At 41.8% G+C, this 25,526-nt stretch overlaps 1 protein-coding gene and 1 long non-coding RNA gene across 8 annotated transcripts in view; one reads left to right on the top strand and one right to left on the bottom strand.

Annotated features, from left to right (window-relative positions):
• The window catches only part of PHACTR1 (phosphatase and actin regulator 1), a 518,881-nt gene that overhangs the window by 477,101 nt on the left and 16,254 nt on the right, over positions 1 to 25,526 (bottom strand). For all 7 annotated transcript variants that reach the window (XM_025265809.3, XM_044927143.2, XM_044927147.2 and 4 more), the window contains exon 3: positions 12,812 to 12,958. In XM_025265809.3, coding sequence (XP_025121594.1) covers positions 12,812 to 12,958 — 147 coding nt within the window. The remainder of the gene's footprint in view (positions 1 to 12,811; positions 12,959 to 25,526) is intronic.
• The window catches only part of LOC112579401, a 33,569-nt gene continuing 13,501 nt past the window's right edge, over positions 5,459 to 25,526 (top strand). Inside the window, exon 1 of the long non-coding RNA XR_003103798.2 lies at positions 5,459 to 5,610. This is a non-coding gene — a long non-coding RNA (uncharacterized LOC112579401). The remainder of the gene's footprint in view (positions 5,611 to 25,526) is intronic.

Genomic DNA, 25,526 nt, shown 5'->3' with positions numbered 1-25,526 from the left:
GCCCTACACAACATGGCTCATAGTTTCATTGAATTAGACAAGGCAGTTTTCTGTGATTGTGGTTTTCAGTCTGTCTGCCCTCTGATGGAAAAGGATAAGAGGCTTTTGAAAGCTTCCTGATGGCATAGACTGGGGATACTGGGTCTTGTTCTGATGGGTGGGGCCATGCTCAGTAAATCTTTAATCCAATTTTCTGTTGATGGGTGGAGCTGTGTTCCCTCCCTGCTATTTGAAGTGAAGTGAAGTGAAGTCACTCAGTCCTGTCTGACTCTTTGCAACCCCATGGACAGTAGCCAACCAGGTTCCTCCATCCATGGAATTTTCCAGGCAAGAATACTGGAGTGGGTTGCCATTTCCTGCTATTTACCTGGGGCCAAACTATGGTTGAGGTAATGAAGATAATGGTGCCCTCCCTCAAAAGATCCCATCTGCTACAGTCCGTGCCCCCAACCCTGCAGCAGGCCACCACCGACCCATGGCTTCGCTGGAGACTCCCAGACACCTACAGGCAAGTCCGGGACAGTTTCCTGTAGGGTCACGGTTCCTTTCTCCTGGGTCCTGGTACACAAGGTTCTGTTGTGCTCTCCAAGAGTCTATTTCCTAGTCCTGTGTAAGTTCTGGCAGCTCTATGGTATGGGTTAATGGCAACCTCCTCCAAGACCCTGATGCTGGGAAAGGTTGAAAGCGGGAGGAGAAGGGGATGACAGAGGATGAAATGGTTGGATGGCATCACGGACTCAATGGACATGAGTTCGAGTAAACTCTGGGGGTTGGTGATGGACAGGGAGGCCTGGTGTGCTGCAGTTCATGGGGTCACAAAGAGTCGGACACAACTGAGCTACTGAACTGAACCGAACCTTAAGAAATGAAGAACTCTTGCAATTCACAAACGCTTGTAAAAATTCAAGCGCTTTGTTTCTTATGAATGGATAATAATATCCTAGGGAGACCACATTTCATACAATAATGAGATTGACAGTGGAGGCATGAACATAATAGCCTCCGTTTATAAACAGGTAGATGCTGTATTCAGTTCCTCTAGACCAAGAGGCTGTAGTAGTTGAATATTTGGCCATGACAGAGGCAACATTTTAGATTAGAATTAGTCTATTTCTCGCATTTCTATTCCTGCGCTAGAGCTAGACATTTAAACTGTCCCATTCACCCAGACTTCATCTGCTTCTTGCCTTTTTATAGCATAGAGCTACTGGCAAGGCATTTTCACATTTGGTCCTCAAAGTAACAATGAAAATTAGACAGAGTGTTACCCCTGTCTTACAGGTCTTGACGATTCAGCTCATAAGTAGCAGACCAGATACTGAAACAAACAAATCAAACCCATCACAACACCCTTGTGTTGATTACTCAGATGAGAAGGTTTTCCTCTGACTCTCAAAAGTCAAGATTCTATGATTTTTGATGTACTCCACTGACCTACATGGGTGGCTTTTTCAAAATGAGTAGTTTTGTTTTCTCTCTCTCCCTCTCTGTCTCACTCCTTTTTCCCCATGTATATCTTTCTCTGCTCTTCTTTTTTCTCTTTCCCTCACAACATCTCCTCCAAGTTCAGAGGATTCTTGGAGAGTCCAGTAGGTTTTTCCTAGGTGACCATTTCCATGTGGTCATTTGTAAAATACATTTCAAAGATGATCCATTCAACTCTACTCAGAGGATAGACTATTTTTAATGAAATTTCCTTAACTTTCAGAGTTTGAGGGTGACATTTTTTCTCATCTAGGGCAAGTCCCATTAATTCTGTAGTGTAACCAAGAAGGAATGAATGGACTAAAATTTAGTTAGGAAAATTTGTTCCTTATGTGAGACTTTCTGAATCTGTAGCTCATCTGGTCTTCTAAGATGTGGTACCTAAAGGGGCATCTGGTCTTTTACAATGTGGTACCTAGAGAGGCATCTTTTTTTTTTTTTTGGTAGTATTTTAGAAGACTAGAACACAGGTAAGGCAGAACAGAGAAACGTATGGAATAAAGGAGCTCATTCTTCACTTTGTGCAGTGAATAATCACTATGCAGCAGGAATTATTCTGTTCTTCCACGTTTAATAAGTTAAATACTCTTTAAAACAAACCTCCCATGTGGTCAACATTGTTAGTCCCATTTCACAGGTGAGAAAATTGAGGCAGGGTGAGGTTAAATGTCTTGCTCAAGGCCACACAACTAGTAGGTAATAAGTAGGGATTTGAATCCCAAAATTCTAGTTCCAGAATATAGCCCAGTTGCTGCTGCTGCTGCTAAGTCGCTTCAGTCGTGTCCGACTCTGTGCAACCCCACAGACGGCAGCCCACCAAGCTCCCCCGTCCCTGGGATTCTCCAGGCAAGAACACTGGAGTGGGTTGCCATTTCCTTCTCCAATGCAGGAAAGTGAAAAGTGAAAGTGAAGTCGCTCAGTCGTGTCCGACCTAGCAACCCCATGGACTGCAGCCCACCAGGCTCCTCCGTCCATGGGATTTTCCAGGCAAGAGTACTGGAGTGGGCTGCCATTGCCTTCTCCATATAGCCCCAGAGCCACTACTAAATATTTTTTGTCTCACTGCTTCTCTCTCTACCTTTGTAGAGCTCCATTGTGACTTTCGTAGTTCCTAGACATGAGTTTGAGAAACTCCAGGAGAAGGTGAAGAACAGGGAAGCCTGGTGTGCTGCAGTCCATATGGTCACAAAGAGCTGGACACAACTGAGTGACTGAATAACAAAAGCATGTTTGTCTTTGCAGGCTCCTTTTACCACAAAAAAATTTTAAACTATATTTTAATAAATATTACAAAATATTTATATGTATTGGTATAAAAAAGTGAAAGTGAAGTGTCTTAGTTGTGTCTGACTCTTTGCCACCCTATGGACTGTAGCCTACCAGGCTCCTCCGTCCATGGACTTTTCCAGGCAAGAGTACTGGAGTGGGTTGCCATTTCCTTCTCCAGGGGATTTTCCTGACCCAGGGATCGAACCCAGGTCTTCGGCATTGCAGGCAGACACTTTATCATCTGAGCTACCTGGGAATAAAGACATATGTAAAACAGCCTAGATTAAATTTACTTTTTCTTCTGAGTTTAAAAGAAATTAAAACATTTTCAAGGGCCTCTAAATGTATCTTGAGTCTGAGCTCTGTGTCTACAGTGTCCAAGAGCTAAGTTGGTACTGACCTTGGGAGTTTTCTTGTTTACCTTGACATACCTCCAGGTAAGAGAATGAATTGCCCATACTCTTAGCAGGATAGTGGAAATACTAAAGAGGGATTTCCTTGCAAAAGCTTTTTCTGAGTTCAGAGATCACTCCTAGAAAACGATCAATCAAGGAATTTTTTAAAACTGAAGGTTATATTATACAATCATTTAGGTGGATTAAAAGGAGCATTTTCATAACAATAATAAGTTAGAATAAAAAGGCATGGGAAGGGATGAAACAGAAAACATCCATCAGAGTATGGGATGTTATATATGGGACTTATAAGGTACTTTGAAGAACATTTTGGAGCTTCCCTGGTGTCTCAGAGAGTAAAGAATCCATTTGCAATGCAGGAGATCTGGGATCAATCCCTGGGTTGGGAAGATCCCCTGGAGAAGGGAACAGCTACCCACTCCCGTATTCTGGCCTGGAGAATTCCATGGACAGAGGAGCTTGGCAGGCTACAGTCCACGGGGTCACAAAGAGTAGGACATGACTGAGTGACTTTCACTTTCTTTCTTTAAGGACCATTTTATTCCAATTTTTGATATGTATATGAGGCGTTATGAAGTACACTTCTTATAGTGAATTCCAGCCAAACATTTTTTAAAATACTGAGCTAGGATGCATGCCTAGTTCCACTTCTTCCTTTCCCTTAGCCATATTCAGCTTTCAATGGAACCTCAAAGCAAAGCTGATAACATAAGCTTGCTCTCTTGTAATAAATCATGGCCATTAAAAATATAGATTTTGATGCCATATAAAACATGATCTGAATTCCAATTCTTCCTCTTATTCCTCATATTAGCTTCATTACCTTTGCTAAGTTATTTAAGCTCTTTGTGACTTAGTTCCTACATGGATAAAATAAGAAGAGCAATAATCATGCCAATCTCATAGGGTTATTATAAAAAGATAAGTGAGAAAATGCTGATAAAGTCCTCTGCAAGGGCTCTATGTACGTTGACAACTCAATTATTTATTTCTGGACTAGACCTTATTTGAACCTTAGGCTTGTATAACTGCTTATTGGATCCCTCCACTTGGATGTCTGGTTGACATCTCACACTTGCCAAGTCTGTCTCTGAATTCTCAATCACCACCCACCCACTTGCTACCTGCCACAACCATGCCCCTAAATGGTCCTTCTATCCTTCTGGTTGCTCAAGCCAAACCTTGAGGTACTCTTTGCTCCTCTCCTCTCACAGCCCACATTCAATCCACCATGGAAGCCTATAGGCTGTACCTTCAAATACATACAGAATCCGACTGTTTCTCACTGCTTCTGCTGTACCATGCTGCTGAGACGGCACCATCTCTGGATTGCCGCAGAGCTTCCAAACCAGCTCCCTGTGTCCTCCTTGCCCCACTGCAGCCTATCCTTAACACAGCAGCCCCAGGGAACCTTCTAAAATCTATTTCAGATCATGTTACTCTTGTGCTCAAATCCCTGCCTTGTACCACATTTCAGCAAGAGAGGGCAGTGGCCCACAGGACCCTCTGTAATCTGCTCCCCATTCGTTCCCTCAGACCGCTTGATTCACTCCTCTGCAGCCACACTGGGCCCCTTGCCAGGTCCTAAACACACTTGATTTAGGGCTTTAACACTGGCTTTCCCTCCGCTCTCTCTGCCTTGTCTTCTACCCCATATTCACACTGCTCATGTTCCTCCTCTTTGGAGAACTTTGTTCGCATTTCCTCTTCTCAATGTTGCTTATCCTGCAATCCAGCCCTTTCTTTGCTCCCATGTGCCTAACACTCTTATTCTGCTGTATTAATTTTTGCCTTATCAGTTAACCTATGAAATACTATACAATGTACTTACCTATTGTACTGTTTATTGTCCATAACTCACTTTTATAAGTTAAAATTCATGAGGATAAGAAGTTTCTGTTTTAATCAATAATGTATCCCAAGGGTCTAAAATATTGTCTTAACTTCTAAATTAATACTTGTCAAATGAATGAATACTATATATTATTATTTCATCTCACCTTCCTCCATCCTCGCCCCCACCCCCCAACCTCTAAAACATGGCCCAGATGGAATAAGGGATAAATTCAAACATAGTAAAGTTTCTTTTATATTTTTAATTAAGCCATGATGGCATCTTAAACCAACTTGTTGTCCTCTGACTGATAAACATTCAGAAATAACGAGCTCTCTATGTCTCCGAGTGTGTGCTCAGTTGCTCAGTCCTGACCAACTCTTTTGTGACCCCATGGACTGTAGCGCACTAGGCTCCTCCGTCCATAGGATTTTTCAGGCAAGAATACTGGAGTGTGTTGCCATTTCCTATTCCAGAGGATCTTATCAACCCAGGGATTGAACCTGCCTCTCCACATCTGTGGTTGGTTGAATCCATCAGATGCAAAACCATGGATACAAAAGGTCAACTATATACGGAATCCTCACATCTACAATTACAGCCCAGGTATTTACTATTCAAAGATTATGTTACTGTGTTGTAAGTAGAAGGTATACAAATGTGAAAAGATCAATAGGAAACCTACAGGCTTTTACACAAGACTTGCCATCATAAATGTTAAATAACCACGAGCATGAAATTATTCCTGGTGCCCTCTGATAACTTGAATAGAAAATCATGTGAATGAATCCATCATCATTCAAAAGGCCATAAAACTGATTTTGTCTTTTATTTTAACCATCCTTCATTATATAAAAGACTTATAAATTAAAGCAATTAAAATGTCAAAATGGCCCCAACCCCCCACCAATCATATTCACTTTATCACTGACTAAAGTGGATGGGGAGAGTTATGAAACAAAATATAAAAATTCTAGAATTTTTCTTGTATCATGCAATGAGGAAAAACTGATATCTATTATTTGTTCCTTCAGGCCCTCTTCCACTGGCTATAATGTATGTCTCCTTTTTTGTCTTATTAAGTCAAAGAGGAAAAATAGCTCTATAACTTATCATCTCTCTCTACTTGATTTTAGTTGTTTTACTTGTACAATAAATAATGATGATGAATTAAAGTTGCATATATTAAAGAATAATTTTATAAGTAACTTTAAAATATCTTTAATCAGTATGAAAAGGCATGCATAAAATCTGTCGGTGCACATATTCTGACCAATAGTTTATCTGCCCCTGTCAGCTTACATGCCTGTGAAGAAAAACAAAACAAAGTTCTTCATAGTTCATGGTCAAGTTTGATAACAATGCTGAGCAGTTAGGAATTCCAAAAGGGTACATTTCACCTTGACTGAATCCTGCCATTTAGCTAGTCTGCATATATATTTCCCTTCCCTGGTAATTTAAAAGGATAAAGGGAAAATATAGATCTTATAGGTATACTCATCATTTTAATTACAAAACAACAGGCTACAAGACTTAAAATGCCAACTGGGAACTGGGTTAATATTTAGTTTGCTGACTGTCCATTTATTGTTAAGATTTCTCAAATTCTATATTCAATCATACAACAAATACTTATAGAGAATCAATTCTGTTAAGGATTCTAATCCCTGAATATTCAAATTAAAAATATTTTATTAATATGGTGCATGTAAATATGCCTTCTGGCAATTCTTAGTTATTACCAAAAAGTTATTTTAAATGTTTATAATATATACTATTATTTTAGTTAAACTTATTTTAATAACTTAGCTTTGATCAAATGTTTTAATTCATATTGAAAATTGTGCTCTTCTATATGTTTTATACCTTGGAGAAGGAAATAGCAACCTGCTCCAGTATTCTTGCTGGGAAAATACCATGGACAGAAAATACCATGGTGGGCTACAGTCCATGGGGTTGCAAAGAGTCAGACATGACTTAGTGACTAAACCACTACCACCATATGTTTCATACCATAAATAAGACTATACATAAAATCAGTGCCATAGTATGTATTCATTAGTACAGACAGAGGTACTAGTTAGTACACACAATTTTTTAAGATAGGATGGGACTCCTGAGATTTAAGTCTCAGTTCAGTTCAGTCGCTCAGTCATGTCCAACTCTTTGCAACCCCATGGACTGTAGCACGCCAGGCTTCCCTGTCCATCACCAACTCCAGGAGCTTAAACTCATGTCCATTGAGTCGGTGATGCCATCCAACCACCTCATCCTCTGTTATCCCCTTCTCCTCCTGCTTTCAATCTTTCCCAGCATCAGGGGCTTTTCCAATGATCAGTTCTTTGCATCAGGTGGCCAAAGTATTGGAATTTTAGCTTCAGTATCAGTCCTTCCAATGAATATTTAGGACTGATTTCCTTTACGATTGGCTGGTTTGATCTCCTTGCAGTCCAAGGAGTCTAGCTTTAAGTCTAGTTTAGTCTAGATTTAGAGTTGAGTGAGTCAAACTCAGAAAGGTTAAATGACTTGCCTACAGTTTTAGAGGAAGAGAGGCAGTAGAATCAAGTTCTTCTGACTCTTGATTCTAATTTTTCATATAAAACACAACTCCATCACCTTCCATGAAATTTAAATAAATAGGCATATACAGATAAACCAAACAAGAAACTTAGAATTCAGTGCTAATAGCAAATACAATATTAAGATGTTAAAAAAAAATTTTTTAAACAATGCCCAGATCAAAAGATCCTAAGATAATTTAACCATGCAACTCATATTCTGTATATGAGTTATCTCATAAATGTATGAATTGCTGTTGAAACAATTATTTGGTAAGCAGCCAAGCTCAATATTTACGGCAAAGAGTTTCCCATTTCCTCTTGGCATTAATTACTCACTTTTCTGTGCTTTGTATATTTTATTTATGTTACCTGGAGTGGTCTTCATTAGTACCACCTTAATGCATGACATAGTGAGATTACCAGGTTAGCTAGTTTTCCCAATGACGCAGAAAGAGGGCAGACACTCAGAAAGCCCCACAATCGAGGCCACTGGTCAGTTATTTGGTTAGCCACTTGGATTCTGGCTGTGAAGTGAAGTAAGTGTTAGTCGATCAGTTATGTCTGACTCTTTGCAACTGCATGGACTGCAGACCGGGTTCCTCTGTCCATGGGATTCTCCAGGCAAGAATACTGGAGTGGGTAGCCATTACCTTCTCCAGGGGATCTCCCTGATCCAGGGATTAAACCCCGGTCTCCTTCATTGCAGGTGGATTCTTTACCATCTGACCCACAAGGGAAGCCCCTAATGAATGCTAGAAGCAATATTTTAAAGGAGATTTTGGGCCTACCAAATAAAAGTCAGGCCCATATGATCTGCTTTCAGTTTGGAATCAGTAAGAGAAATAATGTGAGGGATACATACATCGTCATTCTTCAGGGAAAGCTTGAAGGGGATGTCTACTAAGACCTTTACACTGGTGGAATAATCTTGGTTCAGCATGGCAATATTCACAATTTTGCCTAGAGATAGTCCTCATGGCTAAAGGATAATAGCACATTCTGGGATGCCACTTCTCAATATCAAAGACATTTATAATTCAGCTAAAGGATAAAGGTTCTTCCTCCTCAAGAAAGGTAGAAAAGGGATCTCAGCTTAAACTGTAACATACTGACCCATCCCCTCCTGTAGGTAGTCAGAAAAAGCTAAGTTTGATTGCAGTTTTCTTCTGGGCCTGAAATAATGGAGGAGATCAATGGAAGTCAAAAACGACTGTCCCTGGCTTTAGTTCCTAACATCAGAAACTAGAACAGATCTCAGCCTTCCAAAGAGGATAAGCATTCTGAGGTTGCCCATGCGATTAATTTAAAATCTCCTCCATACATACAAAGCAATTCTGCAATGTCAACAGAGGTTAAACGTACTTATGATTAGAGAAGTACTTATTTCCTAAAATACTGGCTTTGTGTTTTAAACAATCCTAAATCATCAGGATGACTAGCTTTCCTTCTTTTGACATCCTTTATAGAAGTTTTAGATGTGGTTAAATCTTTTATTTATCATAATATTTTCATTCATTTTGGTGTGTAATTATGGAGAACCTTTCCATTTCAGTATCTTCTATGTATCAAAGATTCTTTTATATATTGCTAATACAGAGATAAATACAATAGAATAAACTGGCCCAAAGAAAAATATCTGCCAGATGAGCTGCAACTCTACATTGCATTCATTTCATTGCAGTGAATCAATGACTTCACAAGGCAGAGCAAGTTCTTACAAGCTAAATGTCAGTAATGTTCATTGCTGAGTGAGAACACAATTAGAAATACTTGCTACTAATAGTGTGAACATACTCTTCTGTTACACGATGTCCTTTTAACACATTTTAATTTCTCAGGAAAAAACTTCTTCCAGGGTTTTAAATGAGGTCTAATGTGTCTGGGTTACTTTCAGCAAATACATTGGCTTAATTCTCTCTAACATACTATCTTCAGCAAACAAGCATCTATCAAGGTTTGTGTAATATACTAAATGCTAAATAGAAGTTAAAACCTACAAAAGGGGCTCTTTTAGAGAAATAAAGTCATGGTTCAGAAAAATTTTTGTTCTCTACACTCTCAATTTAGGCTGAATCTTGAAATTAGCATCTTCATAAAGTGCTGAAAGACCCACATTTTGGTGCTATTCTTTGACTGACTTGGGACTGTAGGTGAGGGATTATATCTTTCACTCATGCTGTGAAGTTATTTCTGAAATGATATTATTAAGTACCATCAGGGACAAGGTGTAGTTGAAGGAATGCTTAAGAATTTAATCAGTATTTAAAATGCCCCAGTCTACTTTATCTGGCAAGTGTACACATTAGTTTTAAGGGATTTGGTCCCCAAATGATTTCATGATATCCAAGTAAAATGAATATGTGTATATTTATTTCCTTGAGTGATTACTAAACCTCTCAAATATTAAATGTGGACTTATATAAAATGAGTAGGTGTAAGAAGGCGAATCCTAAAGATAAATAGTTTAAACCAATAAAGAATTTCTCTGGAAAGAATAAAGAGTAAGTGACTAGGGGTAGGAGAGGAGCAGGAAGAAAAGGCGGATGAAAGCTTCCTCACCTAATCGTTTATAAATTGTTGTTAAGAGACAAAATTCTCTCTATGCCTAGATTATGTAATTTATCCAAAGTGTGCAGGCTCTTCTGTTCAGCAGTGCTGATAACGACGCTAATAGTTTAATTACAACTTGCTGCTCAAGGAGATAAACAAGGCTGTTTGCTTTTTAAGCCAGGGGTTACAATTACTTTTAAGGGAGGGGGAAAGGAGCATCTGAGAGTAGATCTTATTGTGTCAGGAAAGCAACCTCAAACCAGCTGGAAAACAAAGCCCTGGGAGTGAGCAGCCGCCACAAAATTAGAGCAAAACCTCCCTATCTAAGCAGTGGAGCAGTAGGCGGGAGGCGTAGTAAACAGGCGTTGCACGTAGGTGGGCAGGGATAGAAAAGTTTTTGGAGGCCAGTCAGTGAGCACTTTCCCTGGGATTCCATCACCAAAGGACTGAGCACCGCCACCCTCCACCCCCCTCAGCTGTCCAGCTCATTGTCAGGTGTCTGTCACACAGCCCTCAGCTTCAGCACCACCAAGAGGACAGCTCCCCAACCAAAGAACACAGCCCTCAGCAACTGCCCTCCCTCATTGACAAACATCCTTCCCACCACATTTCTTTCTTACTGTTGTCTTTCTTGACACTGTGCTTTTAAGGGTATTTCTAAAGGACATTTGGAAGGGACTGGGAGCTTGTTTGGCTTGTTTATTTCCAGATGAAAAGGAGACGAGTCCTCTCTGAAAAGTCCAATCTTTTCATTGGCCTCCAGAGCAATTTAACCAGAATAAAAGACTGCAAGTCACTGGCTTGAATCTGGTGGCAGAATGGTTCAGCCTAAGCCAGCACTAACAGAAACTTGAAACTCTTTTTTCAAGCTTTATTTTGTTTTGTTGTAAAAGCACCAGTAGTAGGTGAACAACCTTTATTAAGTGTCTCCTTAGCCCCTTTCCTTCTCTGCTAAGCCAAAGATGTTCAGGGAATATACTGGTTTGGTAAAAAAAAAAAAAAAAAAAAGGAGTGATCCTTAATATCGCTGGGTTGGAAACAACCTTGATCCTAAAAGGAACTCTTCTCAGTCCTTTCCAAGAACTCTCACAGTCATATTCTGAATCTAGAACATACAAGTGAAGGATTAATAGTTCCAATGGAGACCACAGGCTACTACTGTATGTCACAAAAACTATCAAAGCTTCCTCCAATGAAGTCTTCTTTCCCCCAGTCACAAATCCATAGGCAAACATTCCAGAAGTGACAAGAAAACAAAGGGTTAAAAAAAAAAAACAAAACCCAAAATCACCAAAATAGGAAAAGTTACACTCCAAAGAAGTTGGCTACTTTGGCACACTCAGTTACCATCCCACCAGTCATAGGATATGGTTCTTTAGCAAATACATCTCATTTCTCTATGTAGAGCTTTCTCCTTCATTCAGACTTCTCAGTAGTGAGTAAAATAGTCATTATTTGAAGTTTCTCTTTGCTCCAGCATGCACATACACACATATACTTTGCTTGATTCAGTTCCATTTTCAAGGGTTTAGTTTCCCAAAGAAAAAGATGTCCTTTTCTTCTTAAACTTATTTTGAAGGAGGATTTTCAGGAAAATGCCCACTCTTTTTGCATTGGAGTTGCTAGAATAGTAAGGAATTCTAGAAAGGAAGAGACACAAACTTGGGGGGCGGGAGGCAGGGGGACTTAGCAGTCTTTTAGAAAAGTTAGTGGTGAACGACTTCCTCCTGGTGACAGGGACCCTGTACTAGGATCAGGAGGGGGCAGGGGCGGTCTGCCCCTGAATCTGGAGCAACAGCAGCATCAGTGGAGACAGCGGACACCGATGCGTCCTTTCAGGCAACCCTGACAGGTCTCAGCGGACACAGTTTGACTCCCTGAATCCCTCAGTCCTTTCTGTGGCTCCATTCTTCCTTCTTTCCTCCTTCCTCCCTTCCTTTTCCTTCCCATCCTTTCTGTATCCGCCTCTCTTCTCCTCCCCGATGCTTCTTTCCCTCCCTCCTCCGCCTCAGTTGCCCTTTTCAGTTAATCCCATCTGGGCCACCTTGGGTACCAGTCCCACTGACAGCTTCCCATCACCGCACGTGTATCCCACAGACCATCTTATTACTATCATCACGATGGTTGCTTGCCAACTGCTGGGTCCGGTTCCCAGCTGTTAAACCCCACCCCCTCTTCTCTCCTCACTCCAAAGCCGCAGCAGTGGTATCAACCCAGCAGAATCACCAGAGTCTGAATGTCACCAAGTTCCACCCGCGGTAGCAGCCCCACCAGCAAACCACACCGGCGGAGCCTTGCCAGCCCCCTCCGCCCACAGCCGGCGGCGCTGGGGCAGGCTGACCCCGAGCTCCAGGCTACGCCTACGATCATTGTTATCGGTGACAGCACTCTCTTCTCTTCAAGGAAGGGGGAAGCCCGGCGTGTGATTTCCCGGCGGATGCAGGGATCCACGCGCTACCCTCCCCCACCTCCGCAAAACACACACACACATACACACACACACACACACACCCCCCTCCTCACCCGGCACACAAAGAGAGCGAGTGCGCGCCGGGGACCAGCTGGGTAGGAAGTGGGGCGGGATGGGGGCGGGGGGCGGGGTGGGGTACCAAAGGAGGGGCTGGGGGCTGAGCCAGCCGGGGAGGAGGGAAGGAAGCGGGGTGGGGGAGAGAGCGGGGCACGCGCTCCGTCCTCACCTGCCCCCAGGTTAAAGGAGATCCTGGCCTCGGCGAGGTACGGCGTGTCGCTCTTGGAGCGGACTCTTCTGATGGGCCGCCGGTCTATATCGTCCTCCGAAGATGCCGCCATTAAGGTGGGAGGCAGGAGCAGGGTCGCCCGGCGAGCTGAGAGGGAGAAGGAGATGGAGAGAGAGAGGGAGAGAGGCGGAAAAGGGGAGGGGGGGAAGGAAGAGGCTCGCACACAGGGAAGGGGGGAGGGGAGAGGGGGATGGGAGAGGGAGGGAAAGGGGACGGGGAGGAAGGGGGGAAGAGAGGGAAAAAGGAAAAAAGAAAAAAGAAAAAAAAAGGAGAGAAAAGAAAGAGAGCAAAAGAGAGAAAAGGGTGAAGGGAGAGAAAGAAAACCCGTTAAGGATTTATGGACTGGAGCAGAGATCATGCTCTCCCTGGCTGGCCCTCGCCCCCACCCCGCCCCCCCTCACCCCCAGCTCCTCTCCCAGACCCAGGGCCAGCGGGTTGGTGCTGCAGACGGACGGCCACCCCGCCTCCTGCCTGCAGCCCCGGGTTGCAGCTCTTGGCCCAGAGAGGCGGATGCGAAAGGGAGGACTCCAAAGATGCCCAGTCAGCACTGTGTCCTCTCCCGCCAAATGCACTTACTCATGCTTCTCAAGTGCACACGAGGGTCTCCTTAACCCCCAGGATCGTCTGGTCCAAGGATGCCCAACCAGACAGCCCAGCTTCAGCTTCCCTTGCATGCCATTATTAGTCCTGGGGTGCAAGCCTAGTCCCAGTTGGTCAGGGAAGAGAACAGGCTAGAGTACCCCTGTGCACCCTTTTCCCCAACTCTGGAGCTCAGATAGAGATGGAACCAGATGTGGAAGCATGTACAACTCTAGGGGCAGGTTGCCTGTAAAGTTTCTAGATTTGCTATTTTGAATGTAGACTAGTATGTGCTTAGGTGCTCAGTGGTGTCCAACTCTTTGCGACCCCATGGACTGCAGCCTGCCAGACTCCTCTGTCAATGGGATTCTCCAGGCAAAAATACTGGCGTGGGTTGCCATGCCCTTCTCCAGGGGATCTTCCCAACCCAGGGATCCAACCATGTCACCCACACTGCAGTTGAATTCTTTACCATCTGAGCCACCAGGGAAGACTAGGTATATTCACCAAGAATTGAGTGGCTTTTCTTTTTTTTTTTAATGTGGGCCATTTTTAAAGTCTTTAATGAATTTGTTATAATATTGCTTCTGTTTTATGTTTTGGCTTTTTGGCTGCCTGGAATTTGGGATCTTAGCTCTCCCACCAGGGACCAAATCTGCACCCTGTACCTTGGTAGGCAAAGTCTTAACCACTGGCTTGCCAGTGAAGTCCCCCAGCGGCTTTCTTAGCACTACTGATTTTTAGGATATGTTTATCTCTATGGAAGTACCCATTCATTTTCACCTTCAAGTTTTGATTTGGTGATTTACAGCATGCATAGTGGTCTTTGGATTGGACCTGTAGTCTCTGTAACTCTGTATCGTTGTTTCTGAAGGACAGGCTGAAGATCAAGGGCACCTCACATTTCTTTGAATGTCTGCACTGCAACCTTCCCATGTTATATAGTAGGAACAGCTAGAAAGGTTTCTGGAGTGTGTGTCAGAATGGTTTTGATGCTCCTACTGAACCTATTGATGGGCTCAATTCTTTGATGTTTGTCTTCTGGCAGCTTCAGTCACCTGGTCTTTTGTATCCAGATGTTGCCACATTTCTTTCTAACAGGAGCCCACCTGGAGTACACAGATAAATGTTACCTTCATTCCCTTCCTGCTACAAAGGAAATCTCAGTGTCAAGTCATGCCCTTCAGTCTCAGAGGATGAAGTGCCGCTTCAGCTCTGCAAAACTTCCCTCTCCACTTCAGCTGTCAGTTCTAACTCTCATCCTGTATCCTTGCGCCCACCCTAGACTCTTCAGTCTCTTCACATTGGTCTCTTACTTCACACATAGGTAGTAACTCTTCATCTGCTGTCTCCTTGATGCTTCTTCAGTCTCCACCATACGGTTTCTCTCCCCGTCTATTTAACCTTCCCATGGAACTCTTGGCCCCAGAGTCTCCATTTTTCACTCCTAATCCCCTCCTTGTATCCCTACCTCTACTTTTTATTCCCACCACTCAGTCACCGTTACTTTAAAGGTCATCAATAGCCTTACAACAGTTAGGTCCATTTCTTTCTTGAGTAATGTATCCTTCTTGAAATAATCCTTTCCTTTGGCCTCCCTGTACTAGACTACCTTCCTAATCACTGAATTTCTCATAGTTAGCCAACTTCCAGCATTTAATTTTAAATTACTTATCCTGGCTTTCAGGGCCCTTTACAACCTGATTCCCATCTGTCTTTCCTAACTCATCTCCCATTGTTTCCCTCCAGTCTGTTGTCCCCCCGTCTGACTCATTTCTTCATCTGCACCTTTCCTTGTGTTGTGCACCACAAATTTCTTCCCAATAAGCCTTCCATGTTCTCCCTCAGGAATGTGAGATGACTGGCCCACTAGTCTTTGGCATGAATCCAGTACAGAGTAAATGCTCAAAAGGAGAGAAGAGGGAAGCAAAGAGTAAAGGAGAGTTGTACAACTAATGGATCAATGAGTAGCTGAAATGGGGACAAAATCCATTTCTACCTGGTTTCAAATCCTGTACTTTAATCAGTATATTGATTTGCTAAGTGTATGTATGTGTGTGTGTGTGTATATATATATATATATATATATTTTGGTTGACTGTCCACATTTTAAATTCATTTTTCTATGATATTTGTCTCCTTATTATGTCCCATTTGTCTCTGTTAAACATAGACTAAAAATGGATGCCTCCCATCCCAGGAGGCACAACAAGGGTGTTTGGCTCATGAAATGAACAATGAAGGTTAATGCTTTTAGATGACTAATCAGGCTGCAAACCCATATCATGATCACAACATTTAGGTTCAAGCTCTTGAGAAAGTGCAAAAGTAAGGAAACACACTATGTGAACTACACACTGTATAAACTATGCATGCATGCAGAGTTGCTTCAGTTGTGTCCGATTTTTTGCAACCTTATGGACTGTAGCCCGCCAGGCTCCTCAGCCCATGGAATTCTCCAGGCAAGAATACTGGAGTGGGCTGCCATTTTCTACTCCAGGGGATCTTCTCAACCCATACCTCTCTTTGTATGAATGCAGTGCTATTATTATTATTATTATTATTATTATTATTATTATTATTATTTTGCCTGCGCCACATGGCATGAGAGGGGCCTTAGTTCCTTAACCAGGGATGGAACCTGTGCCCCCTGCAGTAGAAGCCCTGAATCTTAACCACTGGACCACCAGGGAAATCCCTAATGCAGAGCTGTTTGATTATTCAAAAAGTTTGGGATTCCCCATGCTCTCGACTTTTCATTGATCAGCGTTGCCTTTATCAAAAAACAATAAAGTCATCTTTAGCTTTCTAGTCTTTTCTAGTCTTAGCTGTCTCTGTTTCTTAGATATTACTTAATAATGGTTCTTGACATCAAGAAATACATCTTTGAATTTCTGCTTCTTATTCGTTCGATGTTTCAGAGGATTAGGAATGTAATATTGCTACTATCTTAAGTTTACTTTTCTTCACAAGAGTTTAAATGTACTTTTATATTATCTCTATCATGTGGACCAGTATTATTAAAATAATTCTAGATAGATATACTTTTTACAAAAGGGACATTAAAATGCTACATCCATCTACATGCGCATGTTCTTCAATTATTTTATGACATTTTCATTTCTGACTATTTTCTTCCATTGTTTGGCTTCCAAAGTTTGCTGTCTTCTTTGTCTCGTCTATGTTTTCCCATTATCTTTTTTTCACTTTGCCTCTTTTATTTCCTCCCATGTTTTGAGGGAGGAAATCCTTTTCACAAGTCCCTTACAAAGTCAATCCCAGCTCATGTATCTCTCTCTTATACTGTATGAAGGATTCACTCCTCTATGAGGGCTCATTCCAGTGTTTCCACAGTTTTCGTTCTCTGTGAATCCTTTCACAAACATGGCTCTTGTCATAAAATATCTGACTGCCTAACGTCAGGGGAAGAGCCCTGGGGTGTGCACTGGGGGTGGTGGGTGTCGCTCCCAGTCTGGCCACTACTGCAGTGAGTACCACTGGGCATTCACTGTCACCTCAGCCACAGAAGTGCAAGCGTCGTCCGGCACAAAAACAGACACGTAGGTCGATGGAACAGAATAGAGCCCCAGAAATGGACCCACACTTACACAGTCAATTAATCTGTGACAAAAGAGGCAAGAGTATACAATGAGGGAAAGCCAGCCCCTTTAGGCACTGCTGCTGGGAAAACTTGAGAGCACCTGCAAAAGAATCAAACTGGACTACTTTCTCATATTATCTACAATAATAAACTCAAGTGGATTAAAGGCTTAAATCTAAGACCTGAAACCATAAAACTCCCAGAATAAAACATAGGAGGTATGGCCTTTGACATGTCTCAGCAATATTTTTTTAGATATGTCTCCTCAGGCAAGGGAATGAAAGCAGAAATAAACAAATGGGATGGCACTGAACCAAAAAGCATTTGCACAGTGAAGGAAACTATCAACAAAATGAAAGGCAGGCTACTGAATGGGAAAAGACATTTGCAAATGATATGTTTGATAATGGTCCCAAATATACAAAAAGCTCATATATCTCAACATAAAAAATAATCAACTCAATTAAAAAATAAGCAGAAGATGTAAACAGGTATTTTTCCAAAGTCATACAAATGGCCAATAGGCCCATGGAAAGATGCTTAGTATTACCAATCATTATGGCAATGCAAGTCCAAATCACAGTGGGATATCACTTCACGCCTGGCAGAGTGGTTTTTACTGGGGAGACAACAAATAGCAAGTTTTAGGAGAGGATATGGAACAGTGTGAAGGTTCCTTAGAAAACCGTAAATAGAACCAGCGCACAACACAGCAATTCCACTCCCGGGCATTTGTCTGAAGAAGACAAAAACATAGATTTGAGGAGATATGTCCAACCTTATGTTCACGGCAGCGTTGTTTACAGTGTCAAGAATATGGGAACAATCTGGGTGCCCATCAGTGGATGAATGGATGGAGAAAATGTGGTATATATATTTAGTGGAATTCCACCCAGTCATGAAAAAGAACAAGCCCTTCCCATCTGTGACAACGTGGACGGACCCTGGCAGGGATGAAGAAAGATAGAGACCATGTGATCTCACTTACATGTGGAATCTAAAAAGCAGAAGAAATGAACAAACTTAAAAAAATGGAAGTGGAGATGTGGATGCTGAGAACAGAGAGGTCATGGCTTGTGGAAAGGGATGGGGGGTGAGAGAGGTGGGTGAGGAGATTAAGAGGTAAAAACTTCCAGTCACAAAATAAATGAGTCAGAGTAAGAAATGTGCATTGCGGGGACTATAGTCAGTAACTGTGTAATACCTTCATATGGTGACATACCGTGAACAGACTTATCCGTGGTAACCATTTTGAAATGTACAGAAACATGGAATCACTATGCTACACACCAGGAACTAACGGTGTTGTGAGAGTGAAGTCACTCAGTCGTGTCCGACTCTTCGCGACCCCTTGGACTGTAGCCTACCAGGCTCCTCCGTCCAGGGGATTTTCCAGGCAAGAGTCCTGGAGTGGGTTGCCATTTCCTTCTCCAACAGTGTTGTAGGTTAACTATATTTCACAAATAAACAAATGAACTCATAGAAAAAGAGATCAGATTTGTGGTTACCAGCAGTGGGAGTGGGAGAGGGAATTGAATGGAGGTAGGCAGAAGACACATTTCAAGTCATAAGATAAAAAGTACTAGGGATGTAATAGACAACATGAGAAATATAATTAACATTGCTATAGCTCATATATAAAAGTTGTAAAGAAGTAAAGTCTAAGAGTTCCCATCACAAGGAAAAAAATTCTTTTTAACATATATACTTTTGTACTCCTCTCTGGATAGAGCAATCGATCCTTCTGTCAATAAACAGATAGGTTAGGGACTTTAGAGATAGGATAGCAAATGATAATCAAATGAGGTCAACAGGTGAATCTGCATAAAAGTACATAAATATTCTTTGTACTATTTTATTTTTGCAAATTTTCCATAAGTTTTACATCATTTCTAATAAAAGTTTAAAAGTACTAGTAAAAATGTTTCCTTCTTTCTATTTGCAAGTTTCCAAGGATTAGAGATGACATCCCATCATTACTTTAATCTTTCTGAAAAATTATCATGTCAGCCATTCCCACAGGCTGCAGATGAATACAGTAATGATCTTAAGGGTAATCGATTCTACATTTATGCTAGAGGTGTTTGAATTTTTGTTAAAAAATTTATTCTAGAATAGCATTGTCAAACAGATTAAAGAATCGGGGCTGTATAGATTAAGTATACATGTTACACTATTTTGTGTATCTAACACAAGTTAGATATATAAGAACCTTTATACCTCGCAATTAAACCCAGTTAAAATCAGTGTGATGTCACTAAGTAGAGTGATGGTACTGAAAATCATTTATGTAGAAAATGCAAAATGCCAATAATGAAGATGAATGTTATTAACTACAATATCAAGCCAACAAGATTGCAGCAGTAACTTGCATAGGTTTTAAATAGGCTTAACACAAATGTACCAAAAAGGCTTTTGTGCTTTTTACTGAAGCTAAATTTAGTATGTAGCTGCTTAGATATTTTTTCTTTTCTATACATATGTATGCTTTGCTAGATAACCAAGAATCTGAGGCGCTGTTATTGGCACATCTTAGAGCTCTCCGCTTAAACCTGTAATTAAAGGAGCTGTCCATTCTGCATAGTTCTGCTATTTATTCCGATTTCTATGTGGCTAATTTTGTGGGGCCCACAAAGGAGAGGGTACGGGCGCCTAGTTTTTCCCACTGCTTCCCAGCATTCTATCTCCTTGGTATTCAGTGTTGTGCAACTTCGAGCAGGGGTACACTATTCACATCACAGCCCATCTAAGTAGAATTATGGAACTGTGAAGGGCACAGCTTGTGTGGCCATACCCCAACGGTGCTACTGCTGCTGCTAAGTCACTTCAGTCGTGTCCGACTCTGTGCGACCCCAGAGACGGCAGCCCACCAGGCTCCCCCGTCCCTGGGATTCTCCAGGCAAGGACACTGGAGTGGGTTGCCATTTCCTTCTCCAATGCATGAAAGTGAAAAGTGAAAGTGAAGTCGCTCAGTCATGTCTGACTCTTAGCGACCCCATGGACTGCAGCCTACCAGGCTCCTCCATCCATGGGATTTTCCAGGCAAGAGAACTGGAGTGGGGTGCCATCGCCTTCTCCGACGGTGGTGGCTTCCCAAAGAGATGGTTCCATGTCCGGGCATTCAGACCAGCCCTGTTCCCTGTAGCCTCATGGGTCTCACATTGACTTTGCTCTGACTCTTCCTTTAGGGCTTCAGTACCTGGGTCTGATGTCTGGATAAAGATGAATACAATACTATTTAATACTATTGAATAGCTACCATAACATTGCATAGTGGTTTCTCCCCTGGAAGGACTAATATTTTGGTTTATATAAAATTGTGCCTTGTTCTAAAACTACTTAAAAGATATCAGATCATATCAGTCGCTCAGTCGTGTCCGACTCTTTGCGACCCCATGAATCGCAGCACACCAGGCCTCCCTGTCCATCACCAACTCCCGGAGTTCACTCAGACTCACGTCCATCGAGTCAGTGATGCCATCCAGCCATCTCATCCTCTGTCATCCCCTTCTCCTCTTGCCCCCAGTCCCTCCCAGCATCAGTCTTTTCCAATGAGTCAACTCTTCGCATGAGGTGGCCAAAGTACTGGAGTTTCAGCTTTAGCATCATTCCTTCCAAAGAAATCCCAGGGCTGATCTCCTTCAAATGGACTGGTTGGATGTCCTTGCAGTCCAAGGGACTCTCAAGAGTCTTCTCCAACACCACAGTTCAAACGCATCAATTCTTCGGCGCTCAGCCTTCTTTGCAGTCCAACTCTCACATCCATACATGACCACAGGAAAAACCATAGCCTTGACTATATGGACCTTTGTTGGCAAAGTAATGTCTCTGCTTTTGAGTATGCTATCTAGGTGGGCCATAACTTTCCTTCCAAGGAGTAAGCGTCTTTTAATTTCATGGCTGCAGTCACCATCTGCAGTGATTTTGGAGCCCAGAAAAATAAAGTCTGACATTGTTTCCAACGTTTCCCCATCTATTCCCCATGAAGTGATGGGACTGGATGCCATGATCTTCATTTTCTGAATGTTGAGCTTTAAGCCAACTTTTTCACTCTCCTCTTTCACTTTCATCAAGAGGCTTTTGAGTTCCTCTTCACTTTCTGCCATAAGGGTGGTGTCATCTGCATATCTGAGGTTATTGATATTGCTCCCAGCAATCTTGATTCCAGCTTGTGTTTCTTCCAGTCCAGCATTTCTCATGATGTACTCTGCATATAAGTTAAATAAGCAGGGTGACAATATACAGCCTTGATGTACTCCTTTTCCTATTTGGAACCAGTCTGTTGTTCCATGTCCAGTTCTAACTGTTGCTTCCTGACCTGCATACAGGTTTCTCAAGAGGCAGGTCAGGTGGTCTGGTATTCCCATCTCTTTCAGAATTTTCCACAGTTTATTGTGATCCACACAGTCAAAGGCTTTGGCATAGTCAATACAGCAGAAATAGATGTTTTTCTGGAACTCTCTTGCTTTTTCGATGATCCAGCGGATGTTGGCAATTCCTCTGCCTTTTCTAAAACCAGCTTGAACATCAGGAAGTTCATGGTTCATATATTGCTGAAGCCTGCCTTGGAGAATTTTGAGCATTACTTTACTAGCATGTGAGATGAGTGCAATTGTGCGGTAGTTTGAGCATTCTTTGGCATTGCCTTTCTTTGGGATTGGAATGAAAACTGACCTTTTCCAGTCCTGTGGCCACTGCTGAGTTTTCCAAATTTGCTGGCATATTGACAACAAAAGAGTCCGAAATGCAGTACTTGGATGCAATCTCAAAAACGACAGAATGATCTCTGTTCGTTTCCAAGGCAAACCATTCAATATCAGTAATCCAAGGCTATTCCCCACGCAGTAACGCTGAAGAAGCTGAAGTTGAATGGTTCTGTGAAGACCTACAAGACCTTTTAGAACTAACACCCAAAAAAGGTGTCCTTTTCATTATAGGTGACTGGAATGCAAAAGTAGGAAGTCAAGAAACACCTGGAGTAACAGGCAAATTTGGCCTTGGAATATGGAATGAAGCAGGGCAAAGACTAATAGAGTTTTGCCAAGAAAATGCACTGGTCATAACAAATACCCTCTTCCAACAACACAAGAGAAGACTCTATATATGGACATCACCAGATGGTCAACACCAAAATCAGATGGATTATATTCTTTTAAGCCAAAGATAGAGAAGCTCTATACAGTCAGCAAAAACAAGACCAGGAGCTGACTGTAGCTCAGATCATGAACTCCTTATTGCCAAATTCAGACTTAAATTGAAGAAAGTAAGGAAAACCATTCAGGTATGACCTAAATCAAATCTCTTATGATTATACAGTGTAAGTGAGAAATAGATTTAAGGGCTGATAGATAGAGTGGCTGATGAACTATGGAATGAGGTTCATGACATTGTACAGGAGACAGGGATCAAGACCATCCCCATGGAAAAGAAATGCAAAAAAGCAAAATGGCTGTCTGGGGAGGACTTACAAATAGCTGTGAAAAGAAGAGAAGCGATAAACAAAGGAGAAAAGGAACAATATAAACATCTGAATGCAGAGTTCCAAAGAATAGCAAGAAGAGATAAGAAAGCCTTCTTCAGCGATCAGTGCAAAGAAATAGAGGAAAACAACAGAATGGGAAAGACTAGAGATCCCTTCAAGAAAATCAGAGATACCAAAGGAACATTTCATGCAAAGATGGGCTCGATAAAGGACAGAAATGGTATGGACCTAACAGAAGCAGAAGATATTAAGAAGAGATGGCAAGAATACACAGAAGAACTGTATAAAAAAGATCTTCACGACCCAGATAATCATGATGGTGTGATCACGGACCTAGAGCCAGACATCCTGGAATGTGAAGTCAAGTGGGCCTTAGAAAGCATCACTACGAACAAAGCTAGTGGAGGTGATGGAATTCCAGTTGAGCTATTCCAAATCCTGAAAGATGATGCTGTGAAAGTGCTTAAAAGATATAAGATATACTAAATAAAAACTGTTCGAGTATAGGAACCATGTCCTCTGTGTTTTGGAGAAGTTTTCTGCTTCCCTGAATACATGTATGTTGTGATAGCCAGCCTCCAGATGGCTCCTAGGGATCCCCAACGCTTGGCATTCACATCCATGCCCTCCCACACTCAATCAGTGCTGGTCTCTGTGACCATTAGAATATGGTGGAAGCGATGGTGTATCAGGAAATGCATTGCAACTTCTGTCTTGCTTTCTTTTGGAGTCTTGGGAGAAGCCAGGTACAGTGTCACAGGGACACCCAAAAAGCCAGCGAAGAGGCTCATGTGGCAAGAAACTGAGGCCTCCTGCCAAGTGCCATCTGCATGAGCCATCTTCAAAGCCCCAGAGAAGCCCTGGGACTGATGATGTCTGCAGCCCTGACCAGCATCCTGACTCCGAGCCACCTCAGACTCTGAGCCACAACAACCCAACTAAGACATTCTTGAGTTTCTGACCTACAGAAACTATGAGATAATAAATGTTTGCTGTTTTAAGTCACTACATTTTGGGGTAACTTCATATGCAGCACTAGATAAGTAATACACATGGGTTCTCAGTGGACTGAGAGCACCATTCATGAGTGCTTCGATGCCATCTGTGGCTACCAGAAATCCCAAACCTTAACCAGTTTGATGGATTAATTGGCAAATTGTAAGACAGAAGATTCAACCAGAAATTAGGAAAACAGTATCAAATGACAGTTCAAACTTTCCCACTGGAAAGCCTTTCTTTTCCTTCTCTTCAATCATCGCCGGTCTAAACTCTGCCCATCTTTTACAGCTCAAATGTTTTTATTTCCACCCCAAATCTAGCAGCAATGTGAGAATCTGGCATTTTCCACTCTATCTCTACCTGTGGCACTTTGTAATTTGCATGACTGTGCAAATAATGTGGATGCTATTTTCCTTCCAGATAGTATGAAATAAAAGTTAACTAGCTACACAGGCTTTGAGGTTTATACCCCAATTCCATACTTAATAGTTGAATGATTTCATGTAAGTCACTTGTCCCCTGTACATCTGTAAGATGGGCCTTACATAGTACCTACATCTTAGGGTTGCTATGAGGATTTAAACATGTAATCTATGTAAAGTCTTCAGCAAAAGAAATTCCCAATAAACATTCATTATATTAAAACTATTATTCCTAGCCAGCTCCAAGTAAAGCTTGTCACTGTGAAATTAAACCTTGGCATAATTCCCAGGCTGAATGCTTATTAGATCGTGGAAAAAAGTTAGTGAGCTCTCCAAGCTTTACTTTCCTTATATGTAAACTAGAAATAAAATAAACTCTCTCACTGGGCCTTGGGAGGATAAAACATTATATAACAAATGTAAAACACCGAACACAGAGCCTGACAAATGGTAGGCGGGCAACAAATGTTCATTGCTTCCTTTCCTCTCAGTTTCTTAAAGTAGATACTGTGCAGGGTGGCTGGGGGCTGGCTACTAAAACATGCTAGATGTAAAAAGGAAAATGTGTTTCAGGCCTGGTATGTTGAATTGAGTCGGACATAAACCTAAACAGCTTTGTGTTGTTGAACATGCCTGGTTAAGACATACAAGTCACTTTCCCCATCTTATTTAATAGCACAGGTAATGTTAAACCTTATTTATTTTTACGCTACTTTCACTTATTTATATTTCCTACATGGTCAGTTTTCAGTAGTTGCTGTAATTAATGACATAATCTGAGATCTAAAGATTCTAATATTTCTAATTCATGTTCAGTGAATGAAAGGGTGACATACACTTGGACATACCTTTGTGTGGAAACTACTGGCCTTGGTCACTTGCAAAGTGATCTTAGGGGCAAAGACAATGGGTCTGAGTTCCACTGGAGCCCCACGCACAGTAACAGGATGTAGATGTACAGGCGTCAGACTAGCCAGTAGGAGACCAGGTTCTAGCCCCAAATGTGCCACCATCTTGCTGTCTGTTTTAGATAAATTACTTTTTTCTGGAAGGGCAGGCTGTTGCAGGGGAAAGTGAGTCAGTGTTCACATTTGAATCCTCACTCTGCCTCTTCAGATTTGATAATTCCACTGAGCTTTAGTTTCTAAGAAATTGGGGGCAGTCATGTCTAACTCATAGCTTTGTGATTTTGAATGAAATAAACGCATGTAGCTTCTAGTACACGGTAGGTATTTAATAAACAAATGCTTGCTTTTCTTTTCTTCTCTGACCCTCAGTTTCATCATCTGTAAAATGGGCCAGTTGAATTAAGTTACTGCTGGTTCTAATGTTCTGTTACTGTAGGAACTACACTATTAAATGGCACTTGCTATTTGAATGCAATGAAGTGCTTTATCTAGCTATAATAAGAACAAAAGCATATTGTCGTGGTGTGGAGAAGGGAAAACCCCAAAATTCCTAAATGTATGTGTCTAAGAAGGCCTGCCCAGTACAGATTCAGTAATTATTTAATTTGCATTCTGTTGTGTCTACAGATGGGCAGATGATAGCAATCAAATCATAGGGTATTAG

This window comes from Bubalus bubalis, chromosome 2 (genome assembly GCF_019923935.1).
Source record: "Bubalus bubalis isolate 160015118507 breed Murrah chromosome 2, NDDB_SH_1, whole genome shotgun sequence".
NCBI classification, from domain to species: Eukaryota; Metazoa; Chordata; class Mammalia; order Artiodactyla; family Bovidae; genus Bubalus; species Bubalus bubalis.
Note: the sequence above shows the minus strand (reverse complement) of the source record. Positions and strands in the feature narration are given on the sequence as shown.